The sequence below is a fragment of the Paralichthys olivaceus genome, chromosome 15, assembly GCF_024713975.1.
Source record: "Paralichthys olivaceus isolate ysfri-2021 chromosome 15, ASM2471397v2, whole genome shotgun sequence".
NCBI lineage: Eukaryota > Metazoa > Chordata > Actinopteri > Pleuronectiformes > Paralichthyidae > Paralichthys > Paralichthys olivaceus.
This window is the reverse complement of record NC_091107.1, coordinates 5,841,060-5,858,467: the sequence shown is the minus strand read 5'-3', so window position 1 is coordinate 5,858,467 and position 17,408 is coordinate 5,841,060. Positions and strand designations below refer to the sequence as shown.

General features: G+C 45.4%; 1 protein-coding gene across 1 annotated transcript; it reads right to left on the bottom strand.

The window, feature by feature from the left end:
- Window positions 1-1,786: 1,786 nt before the first annotated feature.
- On the bottom strand, window positions 1,787-13,251 carry mntb (MAX network transcriptional repressor b). The gene is given in 7 exon segments (XM_069539529.1): window positions 1,787-2,070; window positions 2,073-2,831; window positions 3,410-3,602; window positions 8,520-8,631; window positions 9,153-9,194; window positions 9,274-9,853; window positions 12,889-13,251. Coding segments are annotated over 7 exon segments (1,791 nt in total). The 5' UTR covers window positions 12,962-13,251; the 3' UTR covers window positions 1,787-2,038.
- Window positions 13,252-17,408: the final 4,157 nt, after the last annotated feature.

Genomic DNA, 17,408 nt, shown 5'->3' with positions numbered 1-17,408 from the left:
TGTGACTTCAGAATGAGGTCCAGGGGGAGGCAGCAGAGGGAGCTGTTGCATTAGAGAGATTAGAGGATGGAAACCCGTATTGCCCTGCTGTGTGTTAGAGGAACATCATGAGGAAACCTGACACTGAATGTTTTGAGAGCAGTAACATGGTTGTGTGAACCGTCTTCATTTTCCTGGGCTGGTTCTGTCTTCCATCACCATTCCACACATTTCTGGTAACCCTGATGAGTTGAGAACTTTCCATGTTAAATCTGTTAACAGCCTTTTGTTTGGTTTGGAACAGGCCTGATTAAATCAATCACACAGTAAAATATGTCCAAGAGACTTTAACATTCTCGCTTTTCTTTCAAAAGCCTGATGAATAACATCTGATGAATAATTCTGACCAACTTTTCACTGTGACACAAGAAGCACAGTGCAGCATCATTACACATTTGACTGGCTGTAGAAATTACTTGGTCACCACTGTCACTCAAAATTGACTTGGTCTCGAGCTGAGAAATCGTAGCCGTAATTCTTCCTCTTTCAACCTGCGGCTCATCAGTGGGGGAAACTCCATTTGTTTTCAGACTCACCATCCAAAAAGAAAGAAACAGGTCGTGGATAAATACAAAATCCACTCACGTCACCAGAAGCTCAAAGCAGGACTGAAATCACACACAAAGACCAGGTTGTGTATTTTTTAACTGCAGAAGGGTTCAAATTTCATTAAAGCATCACCACCCGCTGTTCTATTTCTGTAACTATTGTCAAGGTGAAGCTGTGAAGAACCTTTATTCAGAGGAAACTGGAGACGATCAACCTCGTGAAGCAAGTTTTGTTCTAAGATGGAAGGCAGAAGTAAATTTAAACAATGTAAAGCTACACTATGTAACTTTTACTTGCAACAGCGCCACCTGCAGCCACACATGGGGATTCTTTCTGTTGGGTGATTAGAAGGTTACCATGTAGAGAAAACTCTAAACCAGAGCTCGACTCACTGACCTGAAACACAACTCAACGGTGGATATTACCCACGTTCCTCAGCTTCCTGCACCAGAACAGTTGCAGCTGTAACAAATCCACCAAACTTAGTTGATATTTCTTCATATTCTAAAAGTTTTCTGCTGAATATTGGAGATAAAACTTATTAAAAACTCTGTTTTTTTAACAACTTCTTAGTCTTTTTAACTGATCTACAGTTCAGCTTTACTCTTCAACTTGCTGCACCTGATTCTGACAATTGAATCTCTGAGTATCAGTCAGTTCCACACTCCTCAGAAGAGATCGTACTCACTCACCAAAGTTACGCAGAACAAGCCCAGTCGTTCAGGGGGAGGGGTGGGAATGAAAGAGGAAACATTCTCTCTTTTCCAAGTCAGCGAACCATGAAACTCATTTTAATGACGCTGTTATTTTAAGTCAAAAGGTTGCTTAGTGTCGCTTTAACTTTGTGTGTGATGTGGTCAACTTCTGTGTCCAATTTATTAGCGAGACCACAGAGCTGCTCTCAAACCTGTCAGTGACATTATTCCGCAAAGATGTCCCACATGACATTGAGATCACATGAATACAAAATGGGCACAGACTGTATCACCATGACAACAGCCAAAACAACAAACTACTCTCTCGCAGGCGTGCGCTGTCCCTCGAAAGGTGAATGAAGAGTTTAAGGTAAATCTTTGATGCCTGAGTGTGAACTGAGCTTATCGTGTTAGTGCTTCTTGTTGTAAAGGAAGGAAAGGAGGGAAGGAAGTAGAGAAGAAGGCAGAGGAAGGAAGGAAGGAAGGGAAAACAAGAGTTCCTGTCTTTGCAGCGGAGACAAATGGCCGGACCCCCTGTCTCTGCTTTAATCTTATTGTTCACAAACTAACAGAGCTGCGACCAAATATCTCTGGAGATATCTGTCACAAGTTTGTCCAAAAAACAGCTGATGATGTTTTGGTAAATGTTCACGTCTGTCAGAGACTCTCGTTATTGATTATTGATTGGAGTGTGACAACTTATCCAGAAGTTCTGGATCTTCTCTCCTTCTGTCCGGCCCATCTGTTTAAACCTTTCAGGACAGTTTGAGAGTGCTTACAGGAAAGTGGGGACCGTAACCATGACAGGGTTGAGGACGGTGGTCTGTCCAACCAGCTGGGTGTGGGGGGCCAGCACCGCTGTGGGTTTCCCTAACGTGCTCCCCTGGCTCACCATTGTGGCGCTGTTTACCTGGGCTCCGTTAGTGTTAGCTAGAGGATTAGCCTGGACATGCGGCAGAGTGTGATGGGTGAAGGTGTGAGTGATGTGGCCCACCATGGTGGGCTGGGAGACAGATACACCCTGGGGGTATAGAGTTGGGAGGTGGGATGGCAGTGGAGCTCCCAGGTGAGCCACCGGGTGGACGGTGATATGTCCGATGGGCTGGGCGGTTATTTGTTGGTGTGTGGTGGTGCCAGCTGGAGCTGCTGTTAACGGCTGCGGTGTAGAGGCGGTGGGGCCGGGTGATGGGGCAATGTGTGTGAGGTGCTTGTGATTGGCTGGCAGTGTGTGATTGACAGCTTGGATGACTGAAGGATGGGAGACGGCGGCATGAGCGATGACGGTGGGCTGGACCTGCACAACCGGGGGCTGAATGGGATGAGCAGGTGGCAGAGGGGGCGGACCTGGGGCCGGAGCAGGGGCGATGGCTTGAGGAGGAGGGGGACCTGAGGGGGAGGGCGTGGTCAAGACTCCAGACAAAGGCAGGGCGGTGTGCTGGATTGACAGGCGAGGGGTGAGGAGCGACTGGGCTTGTAGGATGGGAGGTGCTGGAGCAGGAGGAGCGGGGACATCCTCGTCCATGTCTTGCTCAAAGTTGTCCTCTCCTTCTGTAAAGCAGAGAGGAAACCTGTGACATGATGCAAGAAAACAGTTCCCCTTTTTTTCTGTGTGAACATGTTTATGAAATACAAATTCCACTGAGAGTAGATTTGGGGACCAAATCACAACGCAGATTTCGGTGCCATGGCTCAGTATTGAAATAGTCGCGCTGCTTACAGGCAACATGAACATCACTGCACGTGACTCGTTAACATTACACTTACCTCTGGTGGAAACACACATGTGTTGATAGTCAGATTCCTCAAACTTGATTCGACAACAAAATGCCTGAAGCTAAACGGTGGAAAGTGAGTCTGTATTTCTTGTGAAAAGATTTCGACACCAGGATGTGCGGCAAATGCAAACAATTCCTTGTAAAGGGAGGGACACCAAAAACCATTTAACAGCACTGGAAAAAATCCAAATGATACCAAACCCCAACCGAGAGACAGTCAAGACGCTGAAAATGAAATTCAAACTAAATCTAAGCACCATTTACTCTCCTGTGCCTCCTCTGCTATTAAAAATCTTGACCAACCATTGTACTTCTTGTGGTTGGTTCTGTGTTGTTGCATCATCACTGTACCTGATGCGGTGGACGTGGAGGCCTGGTCGTCCTCCGGCTGAATGGTCAGTCGCAGGACTTTGTCGATCTCCGTGACGTCCATGCACTGGCTGAGCTCCTTCTTCAGCTCCGACAGCCGCTGCTGCGTGGCGATCTTCTCTCTGGCCAAACGCTCCATCTCGTGCTCGTACTCCTTCTCCTTGCGTTTCAGAGTCTTCCAGGGGAGACACAGAGAGCAGAGGAGAAAATAATGTTAACACGCTTCTAACCTCTACTGCAAAACCATGCTTTAGATGAGAAAAAGTTCAGCTTAGGCAAGACAACATATGTGGAAAAAGAATATCTATTGCAAAAGGTTCACATAAGGTTGATTTCCACAGCATCTTTTGCATTGTTACAAAACAGTCTCGGATCAACACAGGTAGATCTGAGACTGTCTTATATAAATACTGTCCTCGCTCATTTTATTCATCCTGATTGATGCTGCTGTGTTGTTTTTTTTCCTGTGTTGAGGAAGCCCAACACTTCTGGAAAACCTATTAACATGAAACAGATGGAGGAAGTGTAGAGTTTGTTTTAACAGCAGCAGCAACGTAACAAGGCAAATAAGAGAAGATCATAAAACCGGAGAGAGAAATCATACGTCAAAAAATGAGGAAGTAAGTACGGTCTGGTTGTGTTTCTTGTAATTAAAGATCCAGGCCACTGTTGAAGAATAAACCTCATGCACACTATGAAGTGAGGATTAGGTTTAAATATGTACAATTCAAGGAACTGCCATTGCAAAAGAAAAAGGAATTAAGGCCAATTTTCTTTCTCGCTCCCTTACACAATCCTGAAACAAAATCATCTCTGCACTATCCCAGTTTCACACACAAGCAGGAAGGCATGCCTACAAATTCAAGCATGTTTCTGCTGCTTTTGTCTGCGTCATCGACAGCTCCGCCCATTTCCTGGATACCGCATGTTGATTTTAATAGAGCGAGAGAGAGAACAGGGTCAGAGTGGGAGTGGACATCCTGCCATCTTCTGCCAACAATCACACCAATTCATCATCGCCCCGGCCATGCTTATGTCACAAGTTGTAAGAGACGTGCGAGGAGGAAAAACACAGCAAGAGACACAAAAAAGAAAGAAAGGTTGACAGAATCATAAAGAAAAAGAGAGAGAGCACCACGCCATCTCTGTGACCCAGTTTCTATGAGGGTCAGCTGACGCTTGAACACCAAACATTAAGAAAGACTAAGAACATTAACACAGATTACTTGGGAGGTATGAGGGAGAGGGAGGGGGAGGGGTGAGGAACAGGGAGGAAATGGGTGGATTAAGGAGGGAATGACTGAAATCTAAAAATCTGAATTGTTGAATAATAGAAATAAAAAGGTAGAAAAGTGATTCCTGCAGCCCAGAGAGAAAATGAAAGCTTGAAATACAAAAAAGAGAGAACAGGAAATGAGCAAATGGGGACACATGATCCTGCTACAGGGCGCTCACTTCTCTGAGTAAAGCTGTTTACTCCACAAGCACGTGACGGCCTCACACGCGCTTCCTCAGCGCTCTTTGAAACAGGGAACAATTCAGAGCTGCTGAACTCTTTCATAACACCCCCCCCTCCTCTGTGTGCTCACATGCACGTTTAAACAATAGGTGGAGGTTTTTACAGACGACAAGTGAGAAAGAGGAGATTTTAGAAATGACGGCATACGATCTCCATGATATTAGAGAAGATTCAAATTATTATGATTCAAAGTATTTTTAAAGAACTAGCCCAGTACTCATTCTAAACAAGTCTGTTTGTAAAGTTGAGACCAGCTGCAGGATTCAGTCCACGGAACCATGAAGCCACTGCTGCTGCACAACGTTCGGTGAAGCTCAGATCCGTACGTAGAACCAGAACTGGAGAATCAGTTGTGTTTCCACTGTCGTAAAGGTGCTGTCGTCATGATCAACAATGTCACTTCTGTTGATGAGTCCCAGCCGCCTCTGCTACAGAGCGCTGCTCACCTGTTAGTTCAAATCTTAGTAACATTGAACGTTTCACATGTCCAAATCGCACCAAATTCAAGACAACGCTTCCTTGGATCTTTTGCAATACACATACCAAGTGTGAAGCCGATAAGAAGAACATCTGATTTGATTATTTTGGTCCAATCATGATCAATCGCGGCTGCGGTAAAGGTTAGGCTAGTTTAATTAGCTCAAGATGGATAAAAACATTGAGAAGGCAAAGAATCTTAAGTCAGCAGAACAGGAACATTTTAGTGAAGATGTTTTGGTATATTTAGAATCATTACGTTAATACAATTAATTGCAGCTTCTTGTGTGTTGTATAATAATTTATACTGAATATATGTGGTGCATATGCAGTTGCACACTTGGCTGAATGTATTGTGTGACAGATCGACACTACTGCCTCACACATTCACAGCCAATAGATGACCACTGAGGAACTACAACCGTCGACATGTGTATCCATGAACATCATCTCAAGGTCTTCCTATACAAACCCAGAAACTGTCAGTCCTGCAGCATATCACCAAGGAAACAGCTTCCACCCCTAACTGTTTCCTTGGCAATCTCATCTGCAAGGATCTGGTTGCTTGAAAAACAGTTTGTTAAAAAAATACATCAGGAACTATCCAATTGGGTGAAGGAAGCAAGGGGGTAATTATATTTAAAGGGTGATGTTAATGGATGTTTGCCAGTAGGGTGCGTCAGATCAATCCATACCCTTCCCCCTCTTCCTCCTCTCCATCCCACACTCCTTCTACACCCCCATCCATCTCTCCTTGGACACCCTTCCCCCTTTTTCCCATCCTCCTCCACCTCATCTATGCCTCCTTTATTCTTCCTCTTTCATCACAGCTCCCTGATGAAAAATGTGAAAATATCTCAAAAGTGATGATATCTGTCCTGACAGGTGTCTCTGCATTAATCACTCACACACACACACACACGTACACGCACACAACTGATCTGCATCTGCAATAAGAATGACGACAGCATCTAGAGCCCTGAAAGATCCCAGCGGTACATCAGCATCCATAACCATCGACCTAATGACCAATAACCTGGATTTGACTGGTTTAATATTTAAGTAACACAACCTAATAAGCACTTTCCCGTGCAGACAAACACGGAGGAATGGACTGACTACGGTGTCCTGGACAACCTGCTGCCTGTTGCTATGGTTACCGAGTGTTCTGTATAGACAACAGGGCGACAGAGGACGAAGTGAGGAGGAAAAAAAAGGGCGAGACAGACAGGGGTCGGAAGACAAAGGAAATCTGATCTGAACTATTCCCCCTGTTATAACCATGGCAATGGTGCTGTACTGCTCTGCTCCCACTGTCTGTCACTGCCTCTCTCTCTCTCTCTCTCTTTCTCTCTCTCTCTCTCTCTCTCTGCAGTCGAGAGATGCAGAGCAGGTCTGAGTGGTGGGGCTACGGTGACGTCATTGAGCTCGCACTAGCCATGTGCTCAGATCTCACATGGCTCTGGGAGAGGGACGGAGCTTATAGGACGGGAGGTAGCAAGAGCGGAAGGGGGAAAAAAGAGAGGGGTGAGGGGCGGCGAGTTACAAAACCGACTGATGCATGTATTGGCCTAAATATAAAGATAATTTTTTAGGAAGTTAAGTCACCAGTGCTTAGAGACGAGGCTCGATAGCACTTTATTTAATCGCAATACATTTAGGAATCCACTTACAAAATCCAAATTCTTCTCAAATTCCTTCACAACAGATGTCTTCATTTGTTGAGTATATATAGATAGTATATCACTCTCTCTATCTATCTATCTATCTTTCATTGCAGAGCTTTTATTTTAAATGTTTCCACTTTGGGTCTGAAGATGATTGCCTAACAGACCTCTGACTCACATTTGAGAGGCTGTGTCTGTGAATATTCAATATTTCTTTGCTTGATAAATCAGTAATCAGTTTTTAAATGTGTTCAATTAACCTTCTGTGGAACGACTTATTTAATAATTGAGTACTGTTAGTAAGTGGGATGATAACATTTCTTTTACAACATGAAACCGGTGCAGTATGGATTTCCTCACCAGCAGCTATGATCTGCCTCGCATCAAACATCATCTCCTGTCAAAGAGCGCCTCAGATCCTTCTGTTGTGCTCCCTGAAGGCTGATCCCAACATCTTGAAGTTCTTCCATCTTACAGACTAATTTAGCTGCTTCCACTGATTCCCCATTGCATTCACCATTGAAGCCACAATCATGACACAATAAAGAGCAACTGCATCCAGCTCCAGGCCTTAATTCATTTCTGCCAGAGCACAAAAATCTTCTCTCATCTACTTCTGTGGACTGAAGACCTCACTCCTTCAAGCTGTACAGCCCCCTCCCCCACATCACCCTCAGATCAATTCCCCTATATTAATTATTTTGCATTAACGACATTATGCTCCAAGACTTTCCATACTAACGTGTAACTCCTTCATCTTGTCAGATTTTTTAATTCTTGGTTCCCAGACAGAACAAGATTACAGGATTGAGCAACACCACGTCTGACTGAAAGGCCTAATGTTCTCAACAAGTCAACAAAGCTGTTTTCAGACAAGGACTCCACAAAATTCCTGCGCAATTGGGTCTGGACTTTCTGCAGAGTTTGCTTTTCACATATGAACAACTCAGAAGGAGATTCTCCGGTCAGACACCGTCACAACAACACAGAAATCTCAGAAGCGTTCAGGTGAGGGGTGGAGGACGCGAAGAATAAATTCCGCTGCAGAGATCACTTGTTTTTGTTTACAGACAACATCAGCATCTGCCCTTAATCACCAAACAACTCTCTTGACATCTTCATCTGTGTCTTCTACACTACGTTTGGAGAACGTCAGAAGATGTTAAGAGTTCAGTGCATGTTTGAAAGCAGCTCAAGTGTGATAAAAATATTATCATTATATGGTGCAGACTATTTACCACTTTCTCAGGCAGATGTCATCTCATGGTCACAAGAGACTAACTAATAAAAAATGCTGGCTTAAAAAAGCGGCATTGTATCTTTAACAGAGCTTGAGAAAAGGGAAAAAACAAGAAGCGAGTGGTACCCGAAAAAAGGCTGGAAACGTTTACTGGAAGAGCTGTGAGAAATGTATTTAATCCCTCCTTACCTGTATGTAACGCAAAGCGCTGCGGAGAACACTGAGGTTGGACGTTTTCTTCTCATCAACATTTGGAACGTTCTTCTTCAGCGTCTCAAAACACTCTTTGAGGTGCGCTCGCCTGGAGGGCCAAGAATCAAAAACGAGAAAAGACCCACACTTTTGATTTGGTTGTCATTAGCTACACGTCTTGGAGAATATTCACAATGTAGCAGTTAGTCGATCATTTGCCTGAAGGGATAAGGGTGTGCACATGTGAAGTTTTCTCTGCCAGCAAACTTGGTTTTGTGATGGCCTGCAAAGACCTTCAGCCATTAGCATTATAATATTCCTCTGAGCAGTGCTACTTCCTCAGGGCACTACAGTGACTCACTATTGGAAATTGACCAGACAGGCTGGCTGGGTGGGGGCTAGCTAGTTAGCATGGCAGGAAGAAACTTGTAGTTCCTCTCACCAAGTTATTGTAATTTAACAATAACTTATAACTCACGTTTTGCATTTTACTAGTGATTGAGGAAATGCTTTGACCTTTCGTAACAAACTTGACAAAACAAAAAAAACTTGCATGTGTGTGTGTTGGTAAAGCTAAAAAAAAGACGCTTATTTGGTCGGTGCAACAAAGTTCCGATTATTATGACTCACCTGTTCTTCTCCAGTTTATTATGAACCTCTCTGGTCCCCGCTCTGAGAACACAGGAGCAAATGATGAAACACAACCATAGAGCCATTAGTTCATTTCTAGTATCAACTCAAACTAACTGACCCTCCTGGTCTCCTCTTCCCTTCCATCCCCCTCAGGTCTTCCATCGTCACGCCATTCGGCCGTGGCTGAGATGTGGGTGGGGCTTGATGGGGAACCAGTGTATGATGAGAGTTAGAACCATTAATGCTGATGGAGGTTGGATACTGAATCTGAACCTGAGGCTGTGATTGGCTGGGCTTTGCGCCCATCAGCTGCTGACTCGTCTCTACTTTTATCTGGGGGGCGCACAACAGGTGACGAGAGGCCGGCTGCTGCTGCGGAGGGGAGGAGGCGTTCTTGGACAGCGGGGAGCCGTTGAGTGACGTCGCTGCCACAGCAATTGTCGTTGGGAGTGGTAGTGGCGGGACAGACGTCGTGGCAGTGACAACGGGAACCATTGGGATGACGGCGATTGGAACTTGATGATGTGGGAGGGAGGGGGGCGGCGGGGCGGGAGGGTGATGCGGCTGTTGACGGTGAGTGTCATCGCCCCAGGTGACGTGGTTCACTCTGACTGGCGGAGACGATGAGGTCACAAGTTCCACACGCCTTGACTCCGCCTCCCTGTTGATGAGCTCCTTCTCTTTGCGCTGCTCCTCCTCTGTGAGAAATAACAAAATAGAACCATCAGTTCAAAAAAAAGGTGATACATCGTTTACATGCCGATAAGAACACAATGAAATCTGAAAACAAAAATAACATATACACTGTGAAGAGGATAACTAGAGGGCGGGTAGGACTGCACATATTGAATAGATTCAAATTACAGGGACAGATTGCACAGTTCACTAATTCACACAAAATGAGCGTAAATAGATTGGATGACACCAGTAAAGTTGGGAATGCATTCTATTTTCTATTTCCATCATCATTATTCAAATGGTGTGTATACTAATTTCATCTTATTTATAAACAGCCCAATGCAGCAAAGGATGTTAACTCTGCTCAGGTTATCTTCGCTGTTTCTTTGTTGTGCTGACGGTCACTTTATCGGAGTGGGTGTCATTTCATGAATATGATCACACTGTGAACACACAAAGCATGATGTCATCGGTGGAATCAGAGAGTGGGCAGGGAGAACAAAAAAAAAAAAGAGTCTGCGTCTCTTTCTTGACTGGAGAGAACCCCCCCTCTGTCTGCCCTCAGATTGGACCAGTCCGGCGTCGAGCATGCTTCTACCCACGAGCTGTGTCACCGCCGTCTGACCGACAGCAGCGGACTGTTGTCAAAGATCGCCTCAGCTGGGTCGACCACAGTCGGCATCGTGCCAGAATATAAATGAAGCATTTCAAACCAAACATATTCTGGTTTCCTTTGCTTTTGAGAAAAACATCATACACACACACACACACATGCAGAAATGTTCCCACGCTGCACCCACAGTACAGACACACACACTCTATGATATGAGTGAGTAGTTACTGCACACTGTGCCAGGCACACTCTCAGTTACCATGGTAACAGCAACGTGAGAAACAGAAGATCCCAGGGATTCCTCAAACCTGCACCACGCCAACACAAAGCCCAGCCACCACCACAGCTATCATGAAAACAGAAACAGCACATGCCAGCGTGCTCGGCTGCGTGTTAAGTAACATTTCTTCTCTATGTGACGCTGCAAACACACGATGACACAACATCCGTTCACCTCAGTGGTACATATTTAGCTTTGGACACAAGTGTGATTTTGATGCAGGAAAGTATCATTTGTGATATATTACTACAGTAAATAGCCGTATTCATTACAGACTAACTACATTATTGATTATACTGCCATTTTTTGAATAAATCGGTTTGTCTTATAGTAATTATAGTATAAAATGAAGGTTAAAATTTCTCGAACATCAAGCCGATGTCTTCAAATGTCTGTTCAACTAAACAAAATATATACATAATCAGTTTACTGTCATATGATAATTATATTACTTTTATGCATTTTGTGCTTCCTGCAATAATATTACAACCTTTCCAATGAATAACGACCCAGAAAACAAAGCAGAAAATAGATAAAACCACATAAATAAATCAATAGGATTTGTCAGAGGAACTAAGAGCCACGGTCACATCATTGAAAACCATTAAATCCTCCTAATCCTGATGGTAGACACACAGCAGACTGTTATTATACACAGTTATTCTAGTGCTCAAATTAATTGCTGCCTAGTCTCTAAATCAATGAATCAACAAATCAAATCTTTGATTAATCATTGCAGTTCTGTCATGATGAAGATTTCCTGAAAGTACGGCTCAGTAACACGGTGGCTCCTGCTGAGAGCTGGAGTTCAAAGAATGCACCGGGGTCATTCAGGAACAGCTCACAGCAAAGTGAACACACTGTACATTTTCTTCCCGTCTGCTAATAAAACACCCTCTCTCTCTCAAGATAGGGGGATCAAATCGGAAGTAAAGACAATATCTGACACAAGAGTTGATGCTTTTTGACCAGATATTTTTTGTAGCACCAGCCACACAGACACACACGTAAATAAACAGGTAAAGGGGATAAAACGTGTAGTGAAAAACTAAGTGACATTGATGTTTACTGACCAAATATATTTTTCTAGCTCTTGTACACACACACACACACACACACACACACACACACACCATGCCCCAGATTGTCAGATGCACGCAAACGTAAATTACATAACTCTTGCATTGAGAGAGAGGCTGGGCTTTGGTGGGGGGGGGGGGGCAGAAGAGGTTTGCCCTACTTACCCCCCACCCCCCCGCTGTCAGTAGGCTGAATGGGAGGGGCGGGGACGAGGCGTGTGTGTTGGTGTGTATCTAGGAGGAGGGAGGGGGCGGCGTGCACGTGGTCGTTGTGGGCGCATCCTAGCACGCGGTAGGGTAAGTATGAGGAGGAGGAGGAGGGGGGGGTCGTTTGTCTGACACGTCATCAGAGGGGGAGAAACACCAAGAGCTGCACCCCCCCACCCCCACTCCTCCCCACCCTTTATTATGTCTATTGACAGCTCATCGGCTTCTGAACAAAACACCGAACAATAATAATCTATACTTTAATATATAAATACGCTCGCGTGCACGGATACAAGCGGGTGAGCGCGTGAGTGTGACAAGGGAGCTGAGCGGTGTCACGGTGTTATGTAAAGAGACGCGCTGCTCGCCACCGCCCTGCCGCCGCTCGACGGCCACAGAACCCGGGGCGGCTCGGTGCAGACGGAGCTGAACTACCGCACCGTGTCCGCCATTACTGTGTTCGATTAGTTCACCGGGATCGAACGCACGCGGCTCCACAACAAAGACTCCACACATGAACAGTGCACGGGCTGTGTCTGGAACTCCTCTCTCTCTCACACACACACACACACACACATACGGCGAGAGCGCGCAAAGTACGGAAAAACAACTTCGTCTGTTTCCGCCTTTACAACAGCAGCGCGTGCACTGAGAAATAACGCACCACTCGGGGATTGTCGTTACTTCCCGGTGACTCGAGTCCGTTTTGCTCTGGAGCACAAATAAACACCACACACACACTTCCGTTCCCTTCCTCTCCGGTTGGAAACGCGAGCCCGGGGGTTTGGTAGTAAAGGGAAACGGGGCTCGGGCGCACGCCGCCGCACGGTGTCACGTCCGGTCAAGCACGACGCACCGCTCCGCTGGTCCACTTACCACGTGCGATCTGTTGTTGCTGGGCCTGCCATTCCAGATATCTGGCCGCCTCCAGGAGTGTGTCGATGCTCATCGCGCGGAATCCCTCGCGGCAGGCGACCCGGTGGCCCGGGCCAGAGAGAGGGAGGAAAAAGACCCGAGCGAGGGGAGGGTGAGGTCCCGCTGGGAAGCGCCGTGTGCACGGTTAACACCCGCAGGCCCGAGCAGCTCGTCCCCTGTGTGGCTCCGGGAGGCAGAAGGGAGATTTCTGATCCGGCCGATCGGAGAGCAGATCCTCGCATTCGTAAAAAAAAAAAAAAAAAACAGGGTTTCAACAAGATGGCGATGCGAGCACGGGAATACACACAACAAGGCGAGTCGTGTTCTCGTTAAGATCCGCCCCTCCCGGATTCCTGCCCCGCCCCGTTACTACGGCCACCCGCAAAACCAGGCGACCGCACCGCTCCCGCGCATGTGTCCCTCCCCGCAGCCGCGAGTCCTCTCGAGCTTTCGAACGTGTCTCCTAAATCCCCATCGCAGCCGGAACCTCCTCTATTCACAAGCTCCCGGTGCAGACCCCGTACACCGGTACACGGTCGCGCCCCCCGCCGGGCCCCGGGAGAGGGGAAATCCTCCCGCTGCGCTCCGGGCTCCGTGTTTTCGCTCGCGCACGTGGCCCGCAGCGCATGAAGAGCAGTCGGGGGCCGGCGGACCAATCAGAGCCCAGAACAACAAGGCATGGTGCTGGTCCACATGGGCACCCGCCCGGCGCGAGCGGCTCATTTGCATGACGAGAGCGTGACTGGCCACCCTGCTGTCTCGAGATCAGGGCTGTCAATCAAACCGATAGGGGCGGGACGTGTGTGTGTGTGTGTGTGTGTGTGTGTGTGTGTGTGTGTGTGTGTGTGTGTGTGTGTGTGTGTGTGTGTGTGTTGGAGAATACGAGTGTTACTGATGCTGAGCTGGTTGATGTTTGTAAATGTGAATACCAACACACTGTGCACACTGTATATTTATATTTATTATTTCATCCATGCACTATTCAGCATTGCACCAAAACAGAAACATTTCCTTGTCTATACACCAGATATTTATGTATATATATTTTTATTTATTTTTACCTATTAAGCTTTTTTACATCTATATAGCTTTTGTTCTTGTCTGTTTCTTTGTTTTTTTTAACTGTTTGTACTAAGAGAGCTAAGAAGAACCGGAGTCAAATTCCTCGTGTGTGTTCACATACCTGAAATAAAAATGATTCTGATTCTGAACACAAGTGTTGACAGTGAAATACTAATGAGGATCTACTCTGCATATCAGATACAACTGCATTATTATAATTTAAATGATACCAGCTGTAGAGCAGTGACAAGAAAGGTGTTTCATTTAATTTAAAGAAAAACACGATGAAAGGTTTTACAAACATAAGAACTTTTATATAATAACTGCAATTTAAAAACAGAAGTTGTAATGTTTTTATCATGGAGGAAAACAACAACTATGATCTTGCCTAAAGAAACACATGTGTAGATAACCGGCTTCAACATAAGAGTTCTATTATTTGAAAACAGAAGTAGGCAAACGCTAATTTGTCTAGATTTCATCTCACTACCTGTCTCTTGGTTTTCTCATACGCATGACAAGGATTTTCTTTTTCTCTGCAACAACTCGTTTCACGCATATAGGATAGTGAATGTAAGTCCTGGTCTACCTCTCTTATTGTGTATGCTGTGACTAATGATGGATGTATGCTGTGACTAATGATGGATGTATGTGTATAGGTTGCATGATGATGTGTAATATGTGATGTAAGAACAGTAATGGTTATTTATCCCTCAGTGGGATAAATAAATCTGGAATGTGATTAACGGTCTGTGTTACAGTAGCATGTTTGTCTGCACACTGTATACAGATGCACGTATGTAGTACATGCGTGGCTGCATAGTAACAGTCTTTGATTGGACACCTTCGAGTCGTATACATCCTCCAACACATCATAGGATCTGACAGTCTCAGCCAATCAAAGCAGCAGCTCAGAGGTACATGGGGGCTGCCTTCGCCACGCCGTGCACCCTGCGTGCACGTACAAAACCTACTAACACCATTACTGTCTAGACTGTCATGCTACAATTGAATTTGTCAGAGGAAACCAGAAGCTCAAGATGGTAAGAGACAAATGCCTGTGTGTGTGTGAGGGTGGGGGTCACTTTGCAACAGGCTGAGATACCATGACAGGATGCATGAGAGAAAATGAATGAGGCACAGACAGAGGGGGAGGGAGGGAGCAGGGAAGACAGAGCTGCAGCACATGGTAAGCACATGAGCTGCACAAAAAAACGTCCTTTGGGAGGTATGCATATACAGAGGAAAAAGAAGGAGAAGGGGTGGCTTGGAGAGACGGAGAGGGTGGGAGGGACGTGAGGCAGGGACGGGCTGACCCAGATAGAAGTGCTGCATCACTAGTGGATCTACAGAGCAGAGACAAAGAGGAAGGAATGCAACACAGGAGACTTTAAACAGAGGAAGTGCTTATAGCTGAAACTCTCTTTGAGAAATCGTGTGGGGATTCACAGACATGCAGGAACAAAAGGAAACCTTCATTACTTGTCTTCAAACTGAAAACTTTGGACACGTTGCCTGTATTGTGTGTGAAGAAATTGTAAAAGTATGAATGATGTTATTTCAAGTCAGACAAACAGTGAACGGAGAATGAAGAATTAAACTTAATGTCAAAGGATGTCAAGCATCTCAGAGACTGAAACATATCCTCGACTTAAAAAGTTGAAAATGTGCATTTTGCAGATATTTATTTCTTTATAATCATATGCTTTAATATACTTTAACCACAGCTACATACAGTTCTATGTTTGAGTTGATATATCAAACAGTGACAGTGCACATGACTGTAAAGTCCACAAAGAAGTGACGTTTCATCTGTATCCCCTGGACAGATGTTACAAAGTTATCCTAAAAAAGAAAAAGCATGAAATTGAAATTTCTGCATAAATGACTCATCATTTATAAGCACACAGAGCAGCAACAAAAATGTTTTATAATATTCCTGTTCCTTCAGGATACCCCTATATATCACACTAGACACAGTCCCCTCAGGAAAACACTGAAATTCACTTGATCCTTTTAATTTGTACATACTGTACCTTTAATGTTAACAGAAATATAGACTAAAAACAACATTGCACTGCACTGTTAGACACTAACTGAAACATACACAGTAGAAGCACAGACATAAAGCATCCGGCCTATAGAAACACACAAAACAGACACACAGGGACATGAAGACAGACTGACGATAGCGATGGGTGACATCAGGCAGCAAAGGGAAGATCGGCACAGGCACACTGAGGACAGTAAGATGCAATTGAGTTTCAGTGATAACAGAACTGAGCTTATCAACTGCTGTCTTCTTGGACTTCACGTCATAATAAATACAAACAATTCACATTAATGTCTCTCCTCTGCTCAGACCCTCAGGTTCATTATGTTTTCCATGACTTCCATGTGACCGCTGATCACTTACACACAGAGCAGGGAAGCGGCTGTTTTTTGCCCTTATAGGGACATGGATCTCTCCACACGTGCTGCCACCAGAGAGCGCCACATCCTGCAACATGCTTGATCCCAGTGATGCTACAGCTAAACCTCTCCTCATTGTCTTCCTCAGGCTTTTCAGGGATTAGAACGCTGGTCACGTAAACTATAGTGGGCCCCATGTAAGCTATACTGGGATGACACACAAACCTATATATCAACACAGGCCCGGCAGCCGTCTGAGCTCAGTTCTACACTGGAAACAAACTATTTCTCAGCACATGTGAATAAAAGAGAAACTGCCTCACTGACATGAAATTGTTCAGGTGTTCGAGAGAATCGTTACTGCTGCATCTGACAGAGACGGCTCTGTTCCATACATTGACCTTGAAACCTCTCAGCACTTCCTCATGAATCGATGCTGACTTACACCTCTCCGCACCACTTCTCACTTCATTTCCTTTGCGGTGAATCTATATTAACAGTTTTACCAGAGAAGAAAGGGAGACTTTGGTGATCTTGAGGACATATAAATGAAAGAGTGAGCTTCTTCTCCTTTTACATCTCAGGCTTGCATGGGGAAAAGTGTGCAGGAGGCACGAGTGGTGGCGAGTGGATGTAGGCCAATGTTTCTACTCCAGTTCCTCTGTTGAGAAACAGGACTTTCAGACTGAGACAGGTTTATTATCCTTTCATTAACTCCCTACTCTCACTTGTGCAGACGTCTCGCTCCCCAGTTTCATTCAACCTCACTGCTCCATTTTCTGTCCTTTTACTGCACCAACCCACGAGTGTGCGTTTGTCCTTGCGCTCGACTCCACCACTCCCCCTGTTTCTTCACCCTCACAGACCAGCAGGACGGAGCAAGGTGTGGTGCATGCACACTCGCCGTTCAGGCAACTGTTGCCAGGATACCGCAGAGCACAGAGAAAAGAGTAATTGCTGTGTGGGTGCATGAGCAGGTGTGAGCGTGAGCACAGAAGTAGGCTGGG